Raw genomic sequence first — 20,666 nt, forward strand, 5'->3', positions numbered from 1 at the left:
GATTACCATAAACTAACTTCCATGTTGCAGAAGAAATGAATGAGAAGACCAAGATAACTTCTTTCTATGGTGCAGAGAGCAAAGAATCTACATAAATCAGGTTCAAATGGAAATAAATAAGCTAAAAGATAGGTAATCAAGATTTCAGAAGTCGATATACCGCTTATGGTATCAAAGCTGGTATCTAGAAAACCAGACTGCTTTGACCGGAATTCAAGAAGTTTATCTGCAACATCTACTTCTGTTAGTTTTGCACCATTATGAATTTCTTCTTCCAGCCAGACCCAAAATTGTGCTAAAGCAGCAGCATCCCTGCGAAAAGAACATCATGATAAATATATTTCTTAAAAAAATATTTAGTTGATATGCTTTCTCAAGCTGATAGAAGATTTCTTGCAACAAAAATATTAAGTTGCCTCCTCAAGAAGAGAGTGCACGACTGTTTATGGATCCAGAGTTTCTATCCTGTTCTTGTTCAGAAGACACTCTTCATGACCCTTTCCCAAATAATGTTCCAAGATATTTTTGCCAAAAAATCCACAAAAAAATAACATCATCAAATTGAATTCTTATCAGTTTTCACACATTACTCTTTCTTCATTGACGAGTAAGTCCATTTTGACTCTTGCATTTTAGGGCAGGCCATTACATAGGAACCCTAAAAGATGTCCAGAAGAAGCATATTGATGATAACTTCAGTACCTTCTGTTGGAAGAATCAATACCTTAAATGAGAGTTTAGCATTCCTTCTAGCTCAGCAGAATTTTTCACTGCCTTCGAGAAGGCGATAGGGGATGTCCTGAAAACCCCAGCAGGTCCTCCAGACTGACCAGTGGTGTCAGTATGCATCTTGGTCTTACTTTTTTTATTATTATTACTTGTGAGATACTTCTCAATGGCAATCTCATAGGTGTTCATAATAGCAGCATTAACAGAGGAAGGGTCCAGCCAAAGTTGAGCTCCTTGAGCTGCCAAACTGAAAATGAAGAAAAGGTCATTTATTAGCTTATGACATTTATCAAATGAGTTTACATGACTACATAACAAGCACAAAATATTTGGCATGTTAGATGAAAATGCTGCCCACTGTAAGCAACAGTTCTCACACCACTACACAGATTGTAGTTCATCTTGTTCTAACAGCCACATGGTTTGAGGCATCTTAAAACTGTAACAAACAGATGTCTAAGCCAACCATTGAAGTACCAGTGTGGAATTTTTTGCACAATATGATGTCATAATGGGGGGCAAAAAAAAAAAAAAGATAGAAAGCAAAACTTCTTCACATTACCATACAAATTGATACCAATTCTGCATGGCATGTTCTCATAGCAAGAATATCAAACCCACCAAACTTACCTTTTTATTTCAGAAAGGATGGAATTGTATGGCCTCAACTCCACACCAGCATTCTTCAAGTGATCCATCACATCTGGAGTAACTTTAGAATCATCCACAAATAATTTTGCTCTATCCATTTCCACGATTAAGTACGCATACATAACAGGCGAGTGTGGAACATCACTTCCTCTCTGCAAAAGAAATTTGGAGAATCATTCTTGTTGGCATATAAAGATAAAACATGACATTACTGAATAAATAGGTTTAACACAAAATTTTCCTCCTAAATCTGTACTACCAGAGAAGCTTTAACTAGTTTTCAATGATGCAACAAAGGCAGTGCATTATGGTAAAGTGATTCTAAAAAGTCCAGTTAAAATTGACAGAGCAGGTCCAAGGGAGTAGATTAGAATATTACCAAATTCAGCAGCCAGGCAATTTCATCAAGCATAGATATCACAATTGCAGATGAACCCGCATCAACAAGATCCGACCTCAAGGAAGATAGTTTTGATGCCACATCAAGCCCGGCATATTTCAGGGCATGTACTCTAATTGGTTTATTTGGAGGCTTCGGCCTTGATTCCTTCCATATAACATCCACAAGATTTAGATCATACAAGTATACTAACTCATGATTCTTCTTAGCTATAGCCTCCTTTAATTCCTCTGCAGCATCAGAAGAGAAAAGAAACTGCACCCTTCACATTTTCAAAGAAAAAGTGGCATCAGGAACATGCAAGCGCCTAAAATAGAACAGAAAAATTACGTGCTCCACCCAATTTAGGAAGTTGAGGAATTGCTCACGGGATCAATGCCAACTCTGCCTCCTGGTGCCAAAACATCATTTAACCATTCAAAAGTTGTAGGGACTCCATGATTGCCACTCCGCATGAGAATCCAGCTAGAGCTCAACTGCTTCTCAGCCTAACGATCACAAACGGAGATAATTAGCTGCTACATCTCAGACTCGATTTTTCAAATGCATAAAATCCTGGCGTTATAACACAAACCAAAACTATTTGACTACGTAGTAGAAGATGCAAATTCTAGCACAGCAAGAAGATTCGAGTTTTGATCACAAACCTGAAGAAAATAACGACCATCTGTCCAAAGAGCTGCTTTATCTTTTGTAACAACAGCAGTGCCAGCACTGCCCGTAAATCCAGATATATACGCCCTCCTCATATAACATTCCGCAATGAATTCACTCTGAACATCCAAAAGGAAAGCTAATATTTAAATAGAGGAAAATAAAAATGTCAATATTTACATTACCAAGAAGAATGAGCCAACAAGACCAAACAAGCAGCAAACCTTAAAAGAATGGCTGATCTTCCTTCTAAAACTCATACAATGGCCAGAGGAAACAAATTACAAAAAATGAAATTGATCCAACAACCAACAATAAAGCTAAATTTTTTTAAAGCAATTGCAGAAAACTGCCATTAACACTAAAATTAAATCGAGAAGCACATAAATTCTGGTTAAAAAACTAACCATTTAAACCAAAGCTCAGATTTTTCATAACAATTATGAGACAGAACCATAAACACGTAAACATGAACCAAAAAATTAAAAATAACAAAGCCAATGAAACAGTCCAAAGTTTCAAACTTTCATATCATTTGAAAAACACAAAGCAAACCAACTAGTATGTTTATCTAGAATTACCATAAAAAAATCAAAAACAGCAAAAAGATCCAAAATTTAAACCTGATGAGCATCCTGAGAAGGTATGATATACGCGTCAATATTAACACCCGGCCTCGAAAACAGCTCCCGAAGAGCACGGAGCTTCTCGTCCGGAGCATCCTGGGTCCGGTTCCTGTTGAACTCCGAAGATGGCTTGGCGGTGATGGAAGTGCAATTTCTGATAAAAAGATGGGGCCTTGTGTAATTTTTAGAAAATGAGAGGCGGGTTTGGGAATTATGGAAAATAGGAGGAAGGGAAAGAGAGGACAGGATGCGGAAACGAAGGTAAGATGATCTGGTGAGGCATGGTGAGAGAGAGAGAGGGCGCATTGCTTGTGATGGTAGTGAGTACATGCTAGCAATTCTCTTGAGAGAGAGAGAGAGAGAGAGAGAGAGAGAAAGACGGAGGTGATGAAGATAAGGTTTGAGTTTGTAAGAAACTAAAAATGGAAGGTACTTCAGTTTGCTTCGTTTCAGTTTTGGGCGGAGACATGACAAGAAGTAACTGAAAACGGTGTCGTTCTTCTAGAAAAATCGTAAAACATTTTGGTTATAGAAATATTAAGGAAATATTAATATTCAAAAAGGATAAAAGGAATTTCTTTTTAGAAGATAAAAGGATGGGTCTAGCTACCGTGCCCTCGTGGGCACCGTGTCCCCTTAATTTGTCTTGTAGTTAAGTCGCCGTTCGATGAAAAGGAGAAAGATTGTGTAGTTCTAAAAACGCCACGTTGCAGATGAGGAAACCAGGAGTGCAGGTAAAAAGACTGGAACTGTTGGCGTTGCTATTATCTTGTTTAAGGAAACAAGAATCTGTTGGTTTCCATAACAATAAATTATTTACGTGGCACAAATAAAGTAGAAGCAAGTATTGTGTTGAGGGACAATAAGATGTACATTAGTAACAATTTCATTGTTGTAGGACGCATAAAACATTAAGCAGTTGTAATAGGGAAAGGATAGGAAGTATTTTTTTGGTTCGTAATAAAAGAAATAGTAAAACGAAGTAAAGGGGGAAGGAACTATAGTTGCGTTAACAACGAGTTAATTAGGGAAGACAAGAAATTGTTGAGCTTTTGAGAAAGAGTAATTATGCATTGGTAAATGATTCAAAATAAATGTGGGTAGGATTTGAATAACAAGCAGAATTAGAATAAACCATGGAGGAAGAATGAAACTGTTTGATATCGGAAAAATGAGTTCAGCAAACAACACATACGAAATTGAAATAGCTGAAAAATGAATGCTTGTGTTGAAACATTGGTATCACCAATGGTCGGGCTTCAAATACTAAATGTCTGTTAACATTGGGTGGTTGAATAAAAGGGGAATGACCATATAGCCAAGATATTTGTAATTTGTAAGTTGATTAAATAATAGCCTTAGTTGGAATGAAATAGATATGAAGAAGAATAGTTAACCAAATGAAGAGGTGCTTTCAAATCCGGTTTGATTTGGCAGCTAGCATAAATGAAGTAAATGGTAATGCAAAAGTAAATGCAAGGGAAGAAATAGACAAGCAAGTTAAATTAATATATGGATAACATAACTGGAATAGTCAAAAGATATCGTAATTGCGTATGTATGTAGGGGGAATTAAAAATCCAAGATGCAACGTCGACATAAGAAATATACAACCGGAGTTCAAAACACATAATTGTCATATATCCATAACAATAAAGCATGTCCAATAAAGCAACGAATGTTTATCAAAACACAGTTGAAGTTGGTAGTTATGTAAAGTAACCATGAGTTACATGACACAAAATGTGCATAAATATCATAGTTGGTGGAGTTCCTTTGACATCATTGGTTTGAAAGTAAGAAGTAGATATGTTTCAGCTTTAGTAATTGGAAGAAGGATGGACAAATGTGGAAGAGCGAGCACATTGCAGCGTTCGATTATGCATGTTGGGACACAATCACCTTTACAGGCCTGCAATATCAACAAGTAAAAATAGTAAGTAAAAATGCAATTATGCAATTATGAATTACAGTGGGACAAACTTACTTATAGAGTCCTCATCACTGCTGGTTGATAGCACTCGCATGAAGTCATGTCCAGCAGCAGGAGTTTCGGTCGAATATAGATTGGACTGAAACTGTTTTGACATGGGGAAAAGGTAACTGATCAGCTACTTTTGAGTTTAGTAGATAATTAATGCATATTGTACAAAATGTAGATGAAAAAACGTGGAAAATTGACCTGTATTGTAGGGGGAAGAGGGTAAAGCATGTGTTGAACAGTTTTGGTGTCAACAGGTGGAGGGTGGAGCAAAATACCAGGAGTATGGGACATCCATGGAAGTTCTTTTGGCAGCGTATTCATGCCCGGTCCATAAACCATACTTACTACTGAACCATTATATCATTACAGAATTAGCTATCTATAAACCATACTTACTACTGAACCATTAACAGGTTATGACCATTTTTTTCCGATTAACAAAGCTTACAAACATCTTATGAACCCATTGCGACACTGCCTCTTTTTTCTCCCTTCAATGCTTCCATCATCACCAACCTCTTCAGTCTCCCTGTCACTCTCACATCCCTTACGCTTATTACTTCCCACCGCCTTCATTTCTGAAATTCAATGGTACATTTATTTATTACCATCAAACTATATTGTACAGCACCATATAAATACATATCATGGACACATAAAACAAACATGTGCTGAATGTTACCATCAGCAAAAGAAACTAAAACCATTTCCAAAAAATTAACCAAACATATGTACAACGACCCATAAACATGTACCATTACCCCTCATCTAAATGCTCACGCTTCACTTAATTTTATTACTTGCTGCAATTTCCCTTTTCTTGTTCGTACTTTCCAAACTTGTTCATCGTACAACTTACTAACATCCCCCTGTCTGTTAAATTGTCATACATACATTCAATTTCCATTACATTTACTTTAAAACAATGAAAACATTTAAACTAATTAATCCCATTGTTATTATACAAGCACAAAAATTCTGATATCATTTTCCAAAATTCAGTCGGATTCGCATCTAATTTGTCACTTCGCAGATGCTTCTATAGCGTTGCAGCCGAAGCCATTGTCAACCTGAAGATAAAGAAAAGGGAAATATGGCAAACACAAAGAGCAAAACCTAGATTGTTTCTTATCAATCATACAACTTTAAATGGGCCATATTCACCTCCTGCTATATAATCCCCAAATTGTTTTCAATATTTTTTCCCTGCTACTCCGCGATTTTCTACCTCTCACCCAGTGGGAAATCTAACTTCCGACCTCATTTATTCTCAGCAGCATTCAACTCAATTGTCTCAGGTGCAGCTCTCACTGCCCTGAATTAATATTGCCTAAATCATTCTCTCTTACAATTTCAATACATGTGTTGCTTACTTACAAACAATAGTCAAAAACTCATTTATATTACTACGTTGTTCATAAAATTCCTAGATATTTTACTTACAAATTTACACCCTATATTGTTGATATCTTCACATTCTCCACATGAAATCTAATTTCGCACCAACTATATTGTCAGCTACAGATGATTCGCGTCACAAATCATGGATTTTTTTAAAAAATACCCTTACCTTAATGATGGTTTACGCAATCCCTTCTGTTTCTTCAATACGACCACAACAATTGCAAAAGTCACCACAATCGACTTCGAAAAGCTAACCTCGCATCGCGGCTGCAGCTGTAGTCACACACAATTATGAAACTATTGGTTGTTTCACGAAAATTGCTCACAACCTAATCTAAATACGGGTAACGATTTACAAAACCCTAAACCTAATCTTACACCTCAAATGGGTTTGGACGGTTGCCCACTTCACATCATCGTTTGCTTTCTAAATCTCAACCATTGGATAAGAGTCATTATAATCTAACGGCTCGACTAGATTAAGACAAATTAAGGGGACACGGTGCCCACGAGGGCACGGTAGCTAGACCCTAAAAGGATATATGATAATGAGAATATGGTACTTTATAATTGAGTTAGTGAAACAACGTCACTCATAATTTATATTATATGTAAAATAATCTACCCCACTTTACAAATGTAAAGTTCATTTTTAAACTTTATAAAAATAAATTTTTGGAAAAAAAGATTAAATATAAATTAGGAAAAGTTTAAGACCTATTTAATAAAGTTTTATATTTAAAACGATGCCGTTTTGCTTCTTCAAAAGTATAAAGCAACGGTCACTTTCCACTTTCTCCTGAGCAATTTCCAATCTCCATTAGATCTTTTCACTTCAGCTTCCATCCAATAAGGAAAAATTGAAAAATCATCAAGAACGGAACATGCCGATCATAACTGAAGAGCCAGAGCAAGAACCACAACTACAAAATCAGCGGCATCAAGAGGAGCAACCAAAGCAAAAACAAATTTCACAAACAAAAGAACCCCAACAACACACAAACCCATTTTTATTTTGGTGCTATTTAGTTCTTTTTGTTTCACTTATAACTCTTCTCTTCATTTCATTCACTCCTCAAGACAACAATCCCAGGTCTTGGTTTCTCAGCTTAGACAGCTCTCTTCGCCATCACTACTCTAACGGCCGCATTATCAAAGTCCAAACGAGCCCTAATCAATCCCCCATCGAGCTTTTCACTTTCCAAAACGGTATCGATTCGACTGAGAATGTGTTTATCATTCATGGTTTGGGTTTAAGTTCGTTTGCATTTCGTGAAATGATCAATTCTCTGAGGTCTAAAAAGTTTAATGTTATAGCCGTTGATTTGCCCGGAAATGGGTTTTCTGATAGATCAAGGATGGAGTTTGAAGAGAGATCAGATGGGGCCTTTCAGAGGTTTAAGGATGTTTATGGGTTGATTCAAGAAAAGGGCTTTTTTTGGGCGTTTGATCAGATTGTTGAGACTGGGCAAATTCCTTACGAGGAGATACTGAAAGCTAGGGTTTTGGAGAGGAAGAGTGTTAAAGTTATTGAATTGGGAAGTGATGAGGTTGGTAGGGTTTTAGGGCAAGTTATAGATACTTTTAATTTAGCTCCTGTGCATTTAGTTTTACATGATTCAGCTTTGCCAATGAGTGCTAATTGGGTTGCTGAAAATCCTGGTTCAGTAAAAAGTCTAACACTTCTAGATACTGGAATTAAGCCTGCTTTGCCTCTTTTTGCATTGAATTTACCGTTGATTAGGGATTTTGTTTTAGGATCTTCGTTTGGATATCAGTGGTTGATTAGGTTTTGTTGTATGAAGAAGGTTGGCAGTTTTGATGTTGAGGATAATAGAGTGCTTTTGAAGGGAAGAGATCGGTGTAGAGCTGTTTCAGAGATGGGGAGGAAGCTGAATAACAGCTTTGATATGGCAGAATGGGGCAGTTCGGAGGGGATAAAAGGAATACCGATGCAAATACTTTGGTCTAGTGTTTGGTCTAAGGAATGGAGTGAGGAAGGAAGTCGAGTTGCGGATGCACTTCCGCAGGCAAAATTTGTGGGACATTCAGGAGGACGTTGGCCTCAGGTGAGGGTTTATTTTGTCCTAGATTTTTTGCTGATTTACTTTGTATAATTATTTATGTGTAGAAATTTCTAACTATGGATTCTTTTGGATGGATTTGATTTTATACCGTGATCATTGATAAACAGATTCTGAACATGGTACATTTAATTTGTTTTTATGAATGAGGATGTTAGGTCTTAAAATGGCTTGACTGAACTGCCTCCTGAACAAATGTTCTTTTGCATATGTGTATTAGCTAGAGAATGTATTACTAGTAAATGCGACAAATTTCTGTTGCACTCTTGGGTGGTAAATGGATTATGGGAGATCATTTGAACCAACTTTGGTGCCTGTAGAAGTGAGGTGATCAGTATGCTTGGAGTTGACTAACAAGTAAAAACAACTTGAGTCAGATAAATTCTGAAGGATTAGACAAAAGAAAAGCATTTAAATTTAGATGAATATGATTATATTTTCTCATATGATCTTTTGTTTCGTGCCTTGCTTGCCAGATTTTATTTGCACTTTTCACTCATATCCCTGCATGAGTGAGCTGATTCATAAATAACCTGAGTTCTCATCCAAAGAATGCTATCTTTACTGAAAACTAGATCAGAAAATCTACCAATTGATGCATGTCTTGTCTATTTTCAAAAGGGGTACTCATAGTCTTTAGGTTTTCCTTGAAAATGTTATCATTGAAGTCCACTCAAGTCAATCATTCTTAGATTCTACTGCTTAGATTAGTTGCTTAAATTATTTTGTCACTTATGAATGAAATAGAGAAGCAAGTACTCAGCAGTATGCTGTCAAAGGCATACGTTGCTTCATATGATGGTAAAAAATGTTTGAACATCACTTGAAATATTCCACATTCTTTTCCAATAATTTGGCAGATTATTATCAAATCACTCCGAAGACTTGCTCTCTTTTATTGTCACTTCAATATTTCATGCATCTTTTGAGTTTAGAAATTAACTAAGCTCCTATTACCGCTGATTTCAGGTAGACTCTGCTGATGAACTAGCTAAGCACATTGCTGATTTTGTTTCTTCTTTACCAAAAACTGTTAGACAAGTCGAGGAAGAGCCCATACCCGAGCATATACAGAAGATGTTTGATGAAGCTAGTAGCAGTGGCCATAATCACGACCATCATCATAGTCACAGTGGCCATGACAACCATGAAGGTCATGCTCATGCGGCAGGCTATATGGATGCTTACGGGCTTGGCCATACATGGGGTCAATGATCTGTTTTCATCTCTTCTATACTAGTTAACTGTCAAATGGAGCTCAGGCATTACACTACCTACAATAGGAAAAGCTTTTTCTATTCCTGGAACAAGTTTTTAATCTTATCCTTTTGTAGTTTTTATTCCTCCTGGATAGGTTTTTTGTTTATTATTACATTGAAACTGAACAACCCCCTTGTCTGTGTGAATTAATATATGATTATTTCTAAGCTTGAGTGAGGAAAAGGAAATTGCTCCAATAGTCGAGTGGGTGATTGCATACATCAGAATTTTAAGGCTGCATTTATACAGAAATTCTTTTTTAGGTATAATTAAATATTAATTTCACATTTGTAACATACAATTTATAGCATAATGATTCTTCATCTTTAATTTCTTTTTCTCCTACCGAATTAGAATTCTTTCTGATCTAAATTAATCCAAAGTAACATTTAGATGATCTTTTTATGCGTGTACAAAAAAATCTAGAAGCATCGTATCGGTTCAACATTAAAAAATTTAGACAAAAAATAAGTGATAGTCAAAGACCCACCAAAGAATAAAAGCTCCACAAGCACCAAACATAGTCCATCTGAAAAATGGGCTGCTGTGGCGACCAAAACGACGCCGAAGAAGAGCTCCAAAACCATCTCCTGTCGTCCTCCTCATCCTCAGCCTCAGCCTCAGCCTCAAGCTTCACCGACCCATCAACCGTAATCTCTCCAATGAACTCCCACTTCAGCGCCCTCGCCTGCCCCGATACGCTGCGTTTAATCCTGTCAAAACTCAGCGTCACGGACCTCGCACGCGCCAGCTGCGTCTGCAGAGCGTGGAGCTCCGTCGCGTCGGATAACAACATGATCGTCCTCGCATTCATGGCTCCATGGAAGCTTAAAGAAGTTGTGGGAATGCCCTTGAATGGATCATTCTGGAGAGATAATGGGATTGGAAAGTTCGCCATTTCGCATCGTTTAGCGCGTGGAGATACGGTCGCTAGCCTCGCCGTTAAGTACTCCGTTCAGGTAGCTGAATTGTTTTTTTTGTTCTTTTATTTACTTTTTAAAAAAATTTTAAGGTAAATTTTGGCGATTGAAATACGGTGTGAGGTTAATAATTAAAAAAAAGATTGAAAATTTATTGGAAATGCGGGTCGAATTGTGAAATTTGTTGGAAAATTGTCTTCGGGCTTGACTGAATTTCTGCTATGGAAGAGTTGTTCGATAAAATGTTTCACCTTTTGTTACTGCTTGTATGATTGATGATGTAAATATGTTTGCTACAATGACTGAAGATTATAATAGAATTTGATGATTCAATTATGAAGTGTGATTGAAACTGAAAAGCAAGCTCAAAAGAAGTGCTGTGGAAGGTTGTTCAGGTTGGTTCATTAGCTATATTGGTTTCATGAGCAAGTGCTTTCTTAGTAAAAGGTAGAGTTTGTCCCTTTTCAATGTGAAAGGGGAAATATAAATGAAAACAAAAGGTAGAGACATTCATCTTTTAATGATTTAGCTATAGAAGCTGAATTCTTCTTTTACTCCATTACATTAGTGTGCAAAAGTTAGAATATTGTACTGCATAGAAATGGTCTGTGTCTCGTTTAGATTCTTACAGAAATTTCATTCTGTCTTTCTGACTGCTTGAATTCAAACTTTATACAAAGATATCTTTTGTTTCATTGTTATAGTACTAGTGAAGTGGCTTTTTATTTTTTTTTGTGATGGACTCAAAAGCAAGGGCATTAACATGTCATCTACATTACTTCTTCTGTCTGCAGGTTATGGACATTAAACGGTTAAATAATATGATGAGTGATCATGGCATATATTCGAGGGAGAGGTTATTGATCCCTATAAGCAGTCCAGAACTTCTTATAGATGGAATATGCTACATAGAGTTTGACACCTATGCGAAAAGGGAAGTAGCAGTGCTCTATCTGGAAGGTGCACCTGAGAAAAAGCCTAGTTGTTTGCTGAACAGGGTGACCTCTGTTCATGGCAGGAGAAGGATAATCAACTCCTTGAGGAGAAGCATGCAAGTTGATGATGAAACTGCTCAATATTACTTGTCTATTTCCAATGGTAACCTGCGGGCTGCTCTCTCTGAATTCTCTGCTGACCTTGAATGGGAAAGGCAGGGTGCTTTGGCTTGAAGGAAATTGACAAAAGTACTGCTTGGAATTCAATTCCTTAATTTATTGTCTTCCCAATGGAGCTCATATTTGAATTCAATTATAAGCTAGACCATGTCTACAACCGATGTTGGTTCAATATTGTGGTCAATTGTTCACTCCAGTTTCCTTCTCTGTATTTTTATTGTTGTCTTAAGATAAATTGTAATTATTTTCTAGGTTAATGTGATACACTTTGGCTCCCTGGTTTTTGTGTCTTATGATCACAAATTTCACAATATTCACAATTGACTTTTACACTTACCTTAGCTGCTAATGAAATTAATAATCCAGGCAAGCATTTCACATGAATAACATAGATAAGGAATCAAATAATTTAAGTTGCAAACTTGCAGTGACTCAAAAAGGGTAGTAGCTTCTGTCATGTGCTTTACGGACAAATTAGACTCCTAATTTGTAACCATGGAATATTTAGTTGTGCCAGAGAAAACTTTACGACAACCAAATTTGCTCTCCACCTCTTTGTGATGGCTTACATGGTGTTGGACGTACGTTGGAGGGTCTGATGATGAAGCATCTTTTGACAATGCTTTTATCTTTTTCTCCTACTGTTCTTTGAGATAGCTCTGCGCAGTTGCAGTCATAATCCTCCTGAAGAAGTTAAAGAGCATGAGCCACACGACGGTGTTCCAAATTGAAGAAATTATATGTCCTACCTCTTCATCTATGGGAAAAAGCAAAGGAAGGAGATCAATTTTCAGCAAAACATAAGCATGCAAGCACAGCAGCATGAATTTTGAAATTATAGCATATACATACATGTATTACCTTAGAATCTGGGGTGATTGGCAGAGAAGGCGATATTATTGTCCATTTAATTGAGAAGTTTACCGATAATGCTATTTGCTTATCAGTACCTCTTTTTGATAATTTTATTTTCTTTTTCTTTGTGCCATAATTCTATTTCGTCGTACAAAAAACCTTCAAGAGTAAAGAAAGAAGAAAAATTTATGTGGATCTGGGTACCGTCTCGGCATACTAAAACGGTGAGCTCGACAATCATGGAAGATCTATTGAATAAAGAATACGAAATTTTACAAAACCCACCGCAAAAGCTCACCAAATCCATGAAATGACAAATTCTGATTGGTGAAGCGCACCACTTTTAAAAAGAGAGGTGTTTCCTCCCTATAGAGAGAAAAACTTGGTTAGTGGACATATCATTTCCTACTTTAATAGTCAATTGTTGACGGGGATTGGGGAAGACTTCCTTATAACTTCTTCATTAGTCAATAGCTAACGGGGAAGACTTCCTCATCATAACTTCTCCAACAAACAAGTTATCTTCATTGCGCTTCAAAGTTGGAGCATAAGTGCTAATCCATCTCTCAAACTCCGGCCCTCGTTTTCTCCAACGTCACTCCAAGATCAATCATCCACATAGTTGTTACAGGTGCATGTCGGCCTCTTTTTCGTTATTTTATTTCCCTCTCAAGTTCTTTATAATTATTATGTTTCGTGCATGACATATTTGTACGTTGAAACAAAGTGAAAAATTAAGCATTTCGTAGGTTAGATGAGTTGTTGGTTGAGAAAATTCAAGAAATCATCATCAGATCGAAAGGAAGAAGAGACAGTGTGTACTACAACACTGAGGAACGGCCAAATTTTTCTAGAGAAGTTGATTGCCTCTTTTGATGGCAAACGCAACCCAATCCGTAGCTTCTCCAGTGAAGATCTGAAGACAGCAATAAACAATTATAGCATGAGGAATATTACAATTGACGAAATTGAAGGCTATATATTGTACATGGGTTTTCTCCGGGACCGGGGCCCAATCTTGGTTATGAAGTACCGTAAATCCGTCCGTTATGCATCCGAACGCTGCTTCAATAACATAGTATTTGCATCACAAATGAATCACAAAAGCATCTTGAAGTTGATTGGATGTTGTCTCGAGACAGAAATGCCTGCCCTTGTTTATGAACCTGCGGATTATTGTACTCTTGCCGATCGTCTTTACGGTCCACTGCAGACCCATTTGGAGCCTCTACTACTGACACATAGGCTAAAGGTAGCAATGGAGATAGCTAATGCTGTTGCATATCTACACTTTGGATTTCCTCAGCCTATAGTGTTTCGAAACATCGAGCCTTGGAATATATTATTCCAGGAAGAATATGCGGCCAAATTGTTTGATTTTTCACTATCCAAGTCAATTCCAGAAGGTAAAACCCACATAAAAGCTAGTACTGCAATTGGATCACTAGAACTTGCTGCTCCAGAGGACCTTACTACAGGTTATTACAATGAAAAGACCGATGTTTATAGCTTTGGTAAGTTACTGCTCGTGCTTTTAACCGGAAGAACCATAGGTGACCTTTCTCGTCTTGCAACTGGTGGTAGTAATTTTTTCATAACGGACCGTGTGGAGAAATTTATCAGAAGTAATGGATACATGAATATTGATCCTGTAATCGTTGGGGATAGATCTTGTTTTCGGAAAGAAGAGAAATTGCAAGCTTATGTAGAGCTTGCCTTTAAATGTCTCTCTCATTCAGCTGAAGATAGGCCAACAATGATTGATGTGGCCAAAAAACTCAGGCAAATGTATCGCACTTCTGTCTAATTTTATAAAGTAAAAATATGCTTACAAAATTGGGGATATACAGTTCATGTGGCACTTTGTTGATTCTCAGTATAGTACGTGTACATGTCTGTAATCTATGTAAGTTCTAACGTTGTGGTCAACTGCTCACTGTATCATCTTCCTTCTGTATTTTCGTTGTTGTCTTACGATGAAGTGTAATTATTCTTGAGGTTAATTTCATACAATTTGGCTACTGGGATTATGTGTTTCATTGATCCGACAATATTCAAGATTAGCCTTCATTTCGGCTGTTAATTCAATTAAGAATGCGGCTACGAGATGTTTACAGGAATTTATACTGGAATGTACCTGAAGAGAACTACATGACTTTCACAAGAACCTCACAGATGATAATGCAAATCATTCATGTTTAGTTACCCAAATGTGAAAAATTAAGCTTACATGTCAAAGAGTAAAATCTAGTAGTAACTTGAAAAGGGCACAAGTGGCTTTTGGTACAAAATAAACTTCAGATTTGTGATGCGGAAAATTTAGTTGTGACAGCGGACAAAAATGTTCTGACACTAAATTTGATCACATCTGAGAGCATTAAATTTTTATGTATACCTTTGAGATGGTTTAGATAGAGTTGGACATTGAAGTTGACGATGAAATATTATTTGCCAATCCTTTTAGTTCCTTTTCCTGCTGTCCCTTAAGGTAGCTCTGAGCAGTTGCAGTCGCAATCTTGTTGAAGAAGTTCCAAGTGCAGAGCCAAACGACGGTGCTCCAAATTGAAGCAATTGACGAGTCCCACCTCTTCACCTTCAGGAAGAGCAAAGGAAATGGATCACTTTTAGAAAAATACAAGCATGCAAGAATAGCAGCTTTTATGTTCAAATTTAGAGCATACGCATGTAATACCTTGGCATCTGGGACGACTACAGGGGAGGCTGATATATATTTTCCCCCGCAATTATGAAGTTTACTCATGAGGTTTGGCAAGGTTGCAGCAAGTCCTGGGATGAAGCTGAGTACCCAAATTAACTTATTTTCTATCAAGTCAAGAAGTTGATTTTGCAAACTGAGATGATAAACACTGTCTTCAAAGGAAAGGCCAAGGAAGTACCTTATATTAAAAAAAAAAAAAAAATGAGAACTAACAAGCTTGACAGAATAATTACAAAAAGCTTGCAGAAATGGCACGGGAAAATTTTCTCAATACAAAAGACTGAGAATAGGCACATCCATTAAGCCAAAGTCAGTAATCATTTCCTTTGTAACTTCAATTAGCTTGCCTTTAAATGTTTCTTTGATTTTCATAGAACTTCAAGTCTATAGATTAACAAGAGGGTTGAGGACAAACCTTTAAAATAAAACCACTGGTTGATTAATACCAAGGCGGATCCAACAAAGTATATCTTCAAGGTAAGAACTATGCAACACCAATTACTTCATTATTAATATCCATAACAGAACAATGAATTGCTCATAAATATCAAGTAATTAATTCATATATCAAAAGCTTACACATTCCTTTGTCTTGTGATTGGTGATGAAGTGAGGTAACAAATAGCCTCTGTCCAGGGTCATTCCCGTATATAACTGAAGTTCACTATGGGGTGCATTTCCACCCTGCAAAAGTTTAAGGAAGAAAAAAACTAAAAAGAAGTTTAGCAAGAAACCAAAAATTATTTTTAAAAAAAAAACAACTAGATGAATCATTACTTAGGACCATAAATAAACAACATGCCCCCTGTAAGTAGCAGAAAAAAAGTTCATTTTCATAAAAGAAAGAGAGATCACAATGGTCATTGGGTTGCTGGCTTTGGGATGTATCTAGGGACTTGCTCAGTGACTATGGCGGAATTATGGGGACTATATCAAGGATTACTTCTTGCGTGGAATAAAGGGATCCGGTGGCTGTATGCTGAAGTTGATAGTCGCTGTGTTACTCAGCTTGTGAAGAACAACATGGTGAATTACAATGAGTTCTCTCCTCTCATTCGTGCTATCCAAGAACTCATCAGACGCAATTGGCGGGTGGAGATTACTCACGTTTACAGGGAGGCGAATTTTGCCGCGGATTGTTTGGCTACGTTAGCTTGTTCTCTCCCGTTAGGGCTACATGTTTTTAACTCTCCACCTAAAGGGGTGCTCCAATTTATGTCTCAAGACATTTACGGGGTAGCTTATCCCCGCCTTGTTATTTCTTAGCTCTTTAAAGAGCCCCTCTTAATCAAAAAAAAAAAAAAAAAAAAAGAGAGATCAAACCTAAAATAGAACAACTAGAGGTAGAACATGGCAAATCAGTCAGGAAAAAAAAAACTTAATAAACAAAATGGAAGAAACTGAAAAGTAAAAGCAGGTTCACAGGCGCAGCAGATAGAAAGTAAAGAAGAGGAAGAATTCAAGAAGGAACTTACAGCCAAAAACTGAAGATCGTTTCCCCAGCCTTTCTCAAAAGCCTTGGCTATGAGTTCACCAATCTCTCTGTCACGATTTGCTGCTGCTGTTCCAAACTTCATTGGAAAAGGAAAAAGAAAAAAAAAAGGTCAAAATAAATAAAAAATTGACAGGATAAAACTAATGCAAGAGTGAAAAGAACGAACGTGAACCTCAGCAATGTCTTCAAATGTGGTGATGGTTTGTGCTCTTCTTTTTATGCTTGCTACAACTGCATCAACTGCCATTCTAGTCCCTTGTCTTGTGTCCTGGACTTCCTTTCTGTTAGGATCAAGCGCTTGCCATTGGGCTAAAAGCTTAAGCTGGCCAGTGAAGGCCACTCCCACTTCAGTACATACTCCGAGTCCTTCAAAGCATCTTATTTCATACCATTGACTTGGCTACCCCCCAAGGGATTTATGCCTCTTCCAGGTATCGAACCCAAGACCTCCTTCTCTCCTGAGCATTAGTCCCTCATAGTTGCACTATCTCAACCAACAAACTTAAGCTGATAGCCAAGGTGCAACTTTATTTCCTTATACAATGGAAGTGCAGAGCCCCACACTAAGCGGTGGATGGACATGAGGGGCTGCACACATTTGTAATTGTGCCAACGGGCCGGGCAGTTACGCCCTAGGTAACCTTACTGCCACCTCAATGGAATTACCCAGAAGGATGTTACACCCACAAGCGCACAGAAGAATTGTTGGGGCCCCATAACCTCAACACTTTCTTCCCCCGGAATTCAGCCAATGATGACTTCTTCTACCACACAGGATTTTTACAAGTTCCTTTTGATATTTGGTGACTGCAAACAGAAACTTGAGATGAGCATCAATTCATTCCATGCACATCTGCGCGCGGGAGATTCAACAAAAGTATCTCAAGGAAATCCAAAAGATATTTCAGTTTACCATCAATAAATCTTTTACTCTCTTCGGCGGCCTCAGCGACATAGTGTCTGCTCCAAGTACGGCAAAACTGTCACAGAATTAATTTAATGAAACTAATTAATTAATTGACTTTTCTCATTCAATAAGGGGAGAATTGTGTGGGATGTACCCCATTCCCTTCAAAATACTCAATATATACTTAAAATTATAACACTCTTAAATTTTACATATATATACTCTAAAAAATTAGAGAAAGTATAAAAATAACCACAACTAAATTCTCATAAAACTAAACCCAACTCCTCGAAGTCGGGTAAATAGTCGAGAATACTCGACTTTAACCAAACTATACACAATTAGTAATTCAGCATAAATTCTCGACTTTTTCATGTTAGTCGGGTAAATAGTCGAGAATACTCGACTTCAATTGAAATAAAAAATTATCTGAAAAATTCTCGATTTTTTCAAGTAAGTCGAGTAGAGAGTCGAGAATACCCGACTTTAATTTAACCTTACCCAATATTCATTCAGCAAAAATTCTTGACTTTTCATTGAAGTTCGGTAATTGGTTGAGAATACTCGACTTAAATTGAAATGAAAATTTTCCTTTTAATTAAGTCAGGTAAAAAGTCGAGTATACTCGACTTTGGTTGTGTTATTATGTAGAAGTTATGAGAGAGGAAGTAAACGTAAATAGATGATTTTTTTAGGTTATTTTTGATTTTTTACTCTTTTATGAGGTATATGTATGTAATGGGGTATACATTTAGCATTTAAGGATAAATGGGATATATTTAAATAAAAAAAACCCTTCAATAAGCCCTAACGACTAGTTAATATAAAAAAAAAAAAGGAAATACAAACCCCGAAACGCAAACTATATTCCTAAAAGTACGCAGAATTAACTTTTTCTATTTTTTTTATTATTGTTATCATTGTTTTTTTTTATTATTGTTATCATTGTTTTTTTTTTTGGAATAAAACCTTCATGTAGGATCTGGCCCAACAAGTTAAAAGTGATTGGCATCGATTTCCTTAGAGTGTAAAGTTGGCACTTAAATTTTGGCTTGATGGTTTTATTCTTCATATAGGTATTTATTTTATAATCATTGACAATTTCTTGCTTTTTCCTTTAATGACTCTTTGATTTCTTTCGTGCATGTTTCTAGAGAGTAAAATTTAAAGAGACTTCATCCAGAAATAATTGATCAAGCCAATCGTATACTAATTCAAGTAGTTTAGGATACTTCATACAAATTTCTTATTACTTATGGAACCAAAAAAACTAATTAAAAACTTGTAGAAAATATCTTTTTTTGTGGCAGTTGAAATTGTGAAAACATGCAAAGCCCTAAAATTTAGGTATGATGGGTTTTAGTTTTATTTGTAATAGTTGTCTTGAATTCTCATTCAAGTCATAGTCCGTAGAGTTGTTTTTACATATTGAATGAGAGAATTACTAAAGCTTACCAGACATTATTGTTTTGTACCCATGGTAAATTGACGTTGTTGTTTTGGTTATGTGAGATCATGAAGATGATCATGTAAATGGCAATTGTAGATCTTGGTTTAATTATTTGAGTTTATGAAAATTGCTTTTAAGATCCTTCAATTACTTCCTTCAGTTACGATGTGAATATTTTTCTTGATTGTGATGATACTTTTAGACTTGTTTCGTCAAATCATCAATGGGGATTATTACAATTTTGAATTTTTATTGTTTGCGATAGCACTTTTATTTGTTTGTGATAGCACTTTTATTTGTTTGTCAGATCAAGAATGGGGATTGACACAAATTTGTTGGCCCAAATTTCTACTGATTGTAACACCAAACAAATCAACAAAAATCCATATTATATATTGTCATATTATATGCAATAAGTCCAATTATAAAACATTGAAGAACCATAACAGCATAACACAAACAAATGAACAAAAATCTTGGCTCATTGGCTCAACCCAACATAACAAACACCCAAAAATTATTTTAACACTTAATTAACTAAAAATATGTAAAACATCATCTCTCTTTCTTTCTTTTTTAAATCCAAAACAACCCTAACAACTTTCTTAATCATCAATAATCAGCTAAGAAATGACTCAAGATTAAAAAAATCCCATCAGTTTTAGATCAATGTAATTTGTTAGCTCAATTTTTGATTATTTTATTCAATGCACAATAAAATGAGAGTGTTAATAGTGTGTTTACCAATTGGTAATCGAAATAGGTTAATATTCCTATTGATGTGTTTAGTTTTTCTTGGAATCACAATGGACTATTATAAGTTCCTTAACTTTTTCAATGTTGAATTCTCATTTTAAATGGCAAATGGTATTTCTTCCAGACTTGTACCCCAAATATTTTGATAAATTTCTTAGTCATATTACTCTAATGATCAAAATGAGAAATTAAAAAAAAATTAAACACACCCTTACACATATATATGTTATTAATGTTCTAAGAAAACTTTTAAGATTATAGGTATACGTCCACTAAATATATATATTTAATAATAGTGTACGTCCTTTATAATTTTATGCACAAATCTAAAAAAAAAAATACTACATTAAGTAAAAAGCACTACATTGAGTCTATATTTTTATTTTTTTGACTATCTTTACTTAGTTAAAACGAGGCATCCTTTGTTAGAAATTATCATATTATTAAACCAGGATTACTATTATATATTTAATTCATGATATTTTTATCATCAATATTTAATGTGTTCCAGCATATATGTAGTATACTTGTATACTAAGATTGTATGAAATCTATTAATTTAAAGAAATATTAATTAATTAATTAATATTAATCTATTAATTTATTTACAATTCAATGAACGTATTTTTAAATATTTAAATATTTATTATATTTTAC

The 20,666-nt window shown here is 35.9% G+C and overlaps 4 protein-coding genes and 1 long non-coding RNA gene across 5 annotated transcripts in view; 3 read left to right on the forward strand and 2 right to left on the reverse strand.

The window, feature by feature from the left end:
• Nucleotides 1-3,521, reverse strand: part of LOC18042183 (probable Xaa-Pro aminopeptidase P) — a 6,324-nt gene extending 2,803 nt beyond the window's left edge. Inside the window, 7 exon segments of the mRNA XM_006433269.2 lie at nucleotides 33-312; nucleotides 725-976; nucleotides 1,360-1,532; nucleotides 1,760-2,035; nucleotides 2,149-2,268; nucleotides 2,428-2,553; nucleotides 3,058-3,521. Of these exon segments, the coding sequence (XP_006433332.2) occupies nucleotides 33-312; nucleotides 725-976; nucleotides 1,360-1,532; nucleotides 1,760-2,035; nucleotides 2,149-2,268; nucleotides 2,428-2,553; nucleotides 3,058-3,390 (1,560 nt within the window). The 5' untranslated portion in view covers nucleotides 3,391-3,521.
• A 1,079-nt stretch (nucleotides 3,522-4,600) lies between these two features.
• Nucleotides 4,601-6,875, reverse strand: LOC18042184. Its single transcript, XR_002905171.1, has 4 exons — nucleotides 6,615-6,875; nucleotides 5,243-5,622; nucleotides 5,048-5,138; nucleotides 4,601-4,972 (listed from the first exon to the last, which is right to left on the reverse strand). It is a non-coding gene; the product is annotated as an uncharacterized LOC18042184 (long non-coding RNA).
• Nucleotides 6,876-7,258: 383 nt separating this feature from the next.
• Nucleotides 7,259-9,959, forward strand: LOC18040422 (protein AUXIN RESPONSE 4). The gene is made up of 2 exons (XM_006433272.2): nucleotides 7,259-8,517; nucleotides 9,502-9,959. The coding sequence occupies exons 1-2, from the start codon at nucleotides 7,333-7,335 to the stop codon at nucleotides 9,745-9,747; spliced, it is 1,431 nt and encodes a 476-aa protein (XP_006433335.1). The 5' UTR covers nucleotides 7,259-7,332; the 3' UTR covers nucleotides 9,748-9,959.
• Nucleotides 9,960-10,157: 198 nt separating this feature from the next.
• On the forward strand, nucleotides 10,158-12,126 carry LOC18040233 (F-box protein At1g55000). The gene is made up of 2 exons (XM_006433273.2): nucleotides 10,158-10,751; nucleotides 11,507-12,126. The coding sequence occupies exons 1-2, from the start codon at nucleotides 10,329-10,331 to the stop codon at nucleotides 11,879-11,881; spliced, it is 798 nt and encodes a 265-aa protein (XP_006433336.1). The 5' UTR covers nucleotides 10,158-10,328; the 3' UTR covers nucleotides 11,882-12,126.
• Nucleotides 12,127-13,150: 1,024 nt separating this feature from the next.
• LOC18040234 (non-functional pseudokinase ZED1) lies at nucleotides 13,151-14,704 on the forward strand. Its single transcript, XM_006433274.2, has 2 exons — nucleotides 13,151-13,313; nucleotides 13,432-14,704. The coding sequence occupies exon 2, from the start codon at nucleotides 13,437-13,439 to the stop codon at nucleotides 14,487-14,489; it is 1,053 nt and encodes a 350-aa protein (XP_006433337.2). The 5' UTR covers nucleotides 13,151-13,313; nucleotides 13,432-13,436; the 3' UTR covers nucleotides 14,490-14,704.
• The last annotated feature ends 5,962 nt before the right edge of the window (nucleotides 14,705-20,666 follow it).

This window comes from Citrus clementina, unplaced genomic scaffold (assembly GCF_000493195.1).
Source record: "Citrus clementina cultivar Clemenules unplaced genomic scaffold, Citrus_clementina_v1.0 scaffold_5, whole genome shotgun sequence".
Lineage (NCBI taxonomy): Eukaryota > Viridiplantae > Streptophyta > Magnoliopsida > Sapindales > Rutaceae > Citrus > Citrus x clementina.

What these genes read in the sequence shown, in the direction of transcription:
- LOC18040422 (XM_006433272.2), top strand. Translation starts at nt 7,333, where the DNA reads ATGCCGATCATAACTGAAGAGCCAGAGCAAGAACCACAACTACAAAAT. An exon ending in CAGGAGGACGTTGGCCTCAG is followed by an intron (nt 8,518 to 9,501) that starts GTGAGGGTTTAT and finishes CGCTGATTTCAG; the next exon opens with GTAGACTCTGCTGATGAACT.
- LOC18040233 (XM_006433273.2), top strand. Translation starts at nt 10,329, where the DNA reads ATGGGCTGCTGTGGCGACCAAAACGACGCCGAAGAAGAGCTCCAAAAC. An exon ending in CCGTTAAGTACTCCGTTCAG is followed by an intron (nt 10,752 to 11,506) that starts GTAGCTGAATTG and finishes TTCTGTCTGCAG; the next exon opens with GTTATGGACATTAAACGGTT.
- LOC18040234 (XM_006433274.2), top strand. Translation starts at nt 13,437, where the DNA reads ATGAGTTGTTGGTTGAGAAAATTCAAGAAATCATCATCAGATCGAAAG.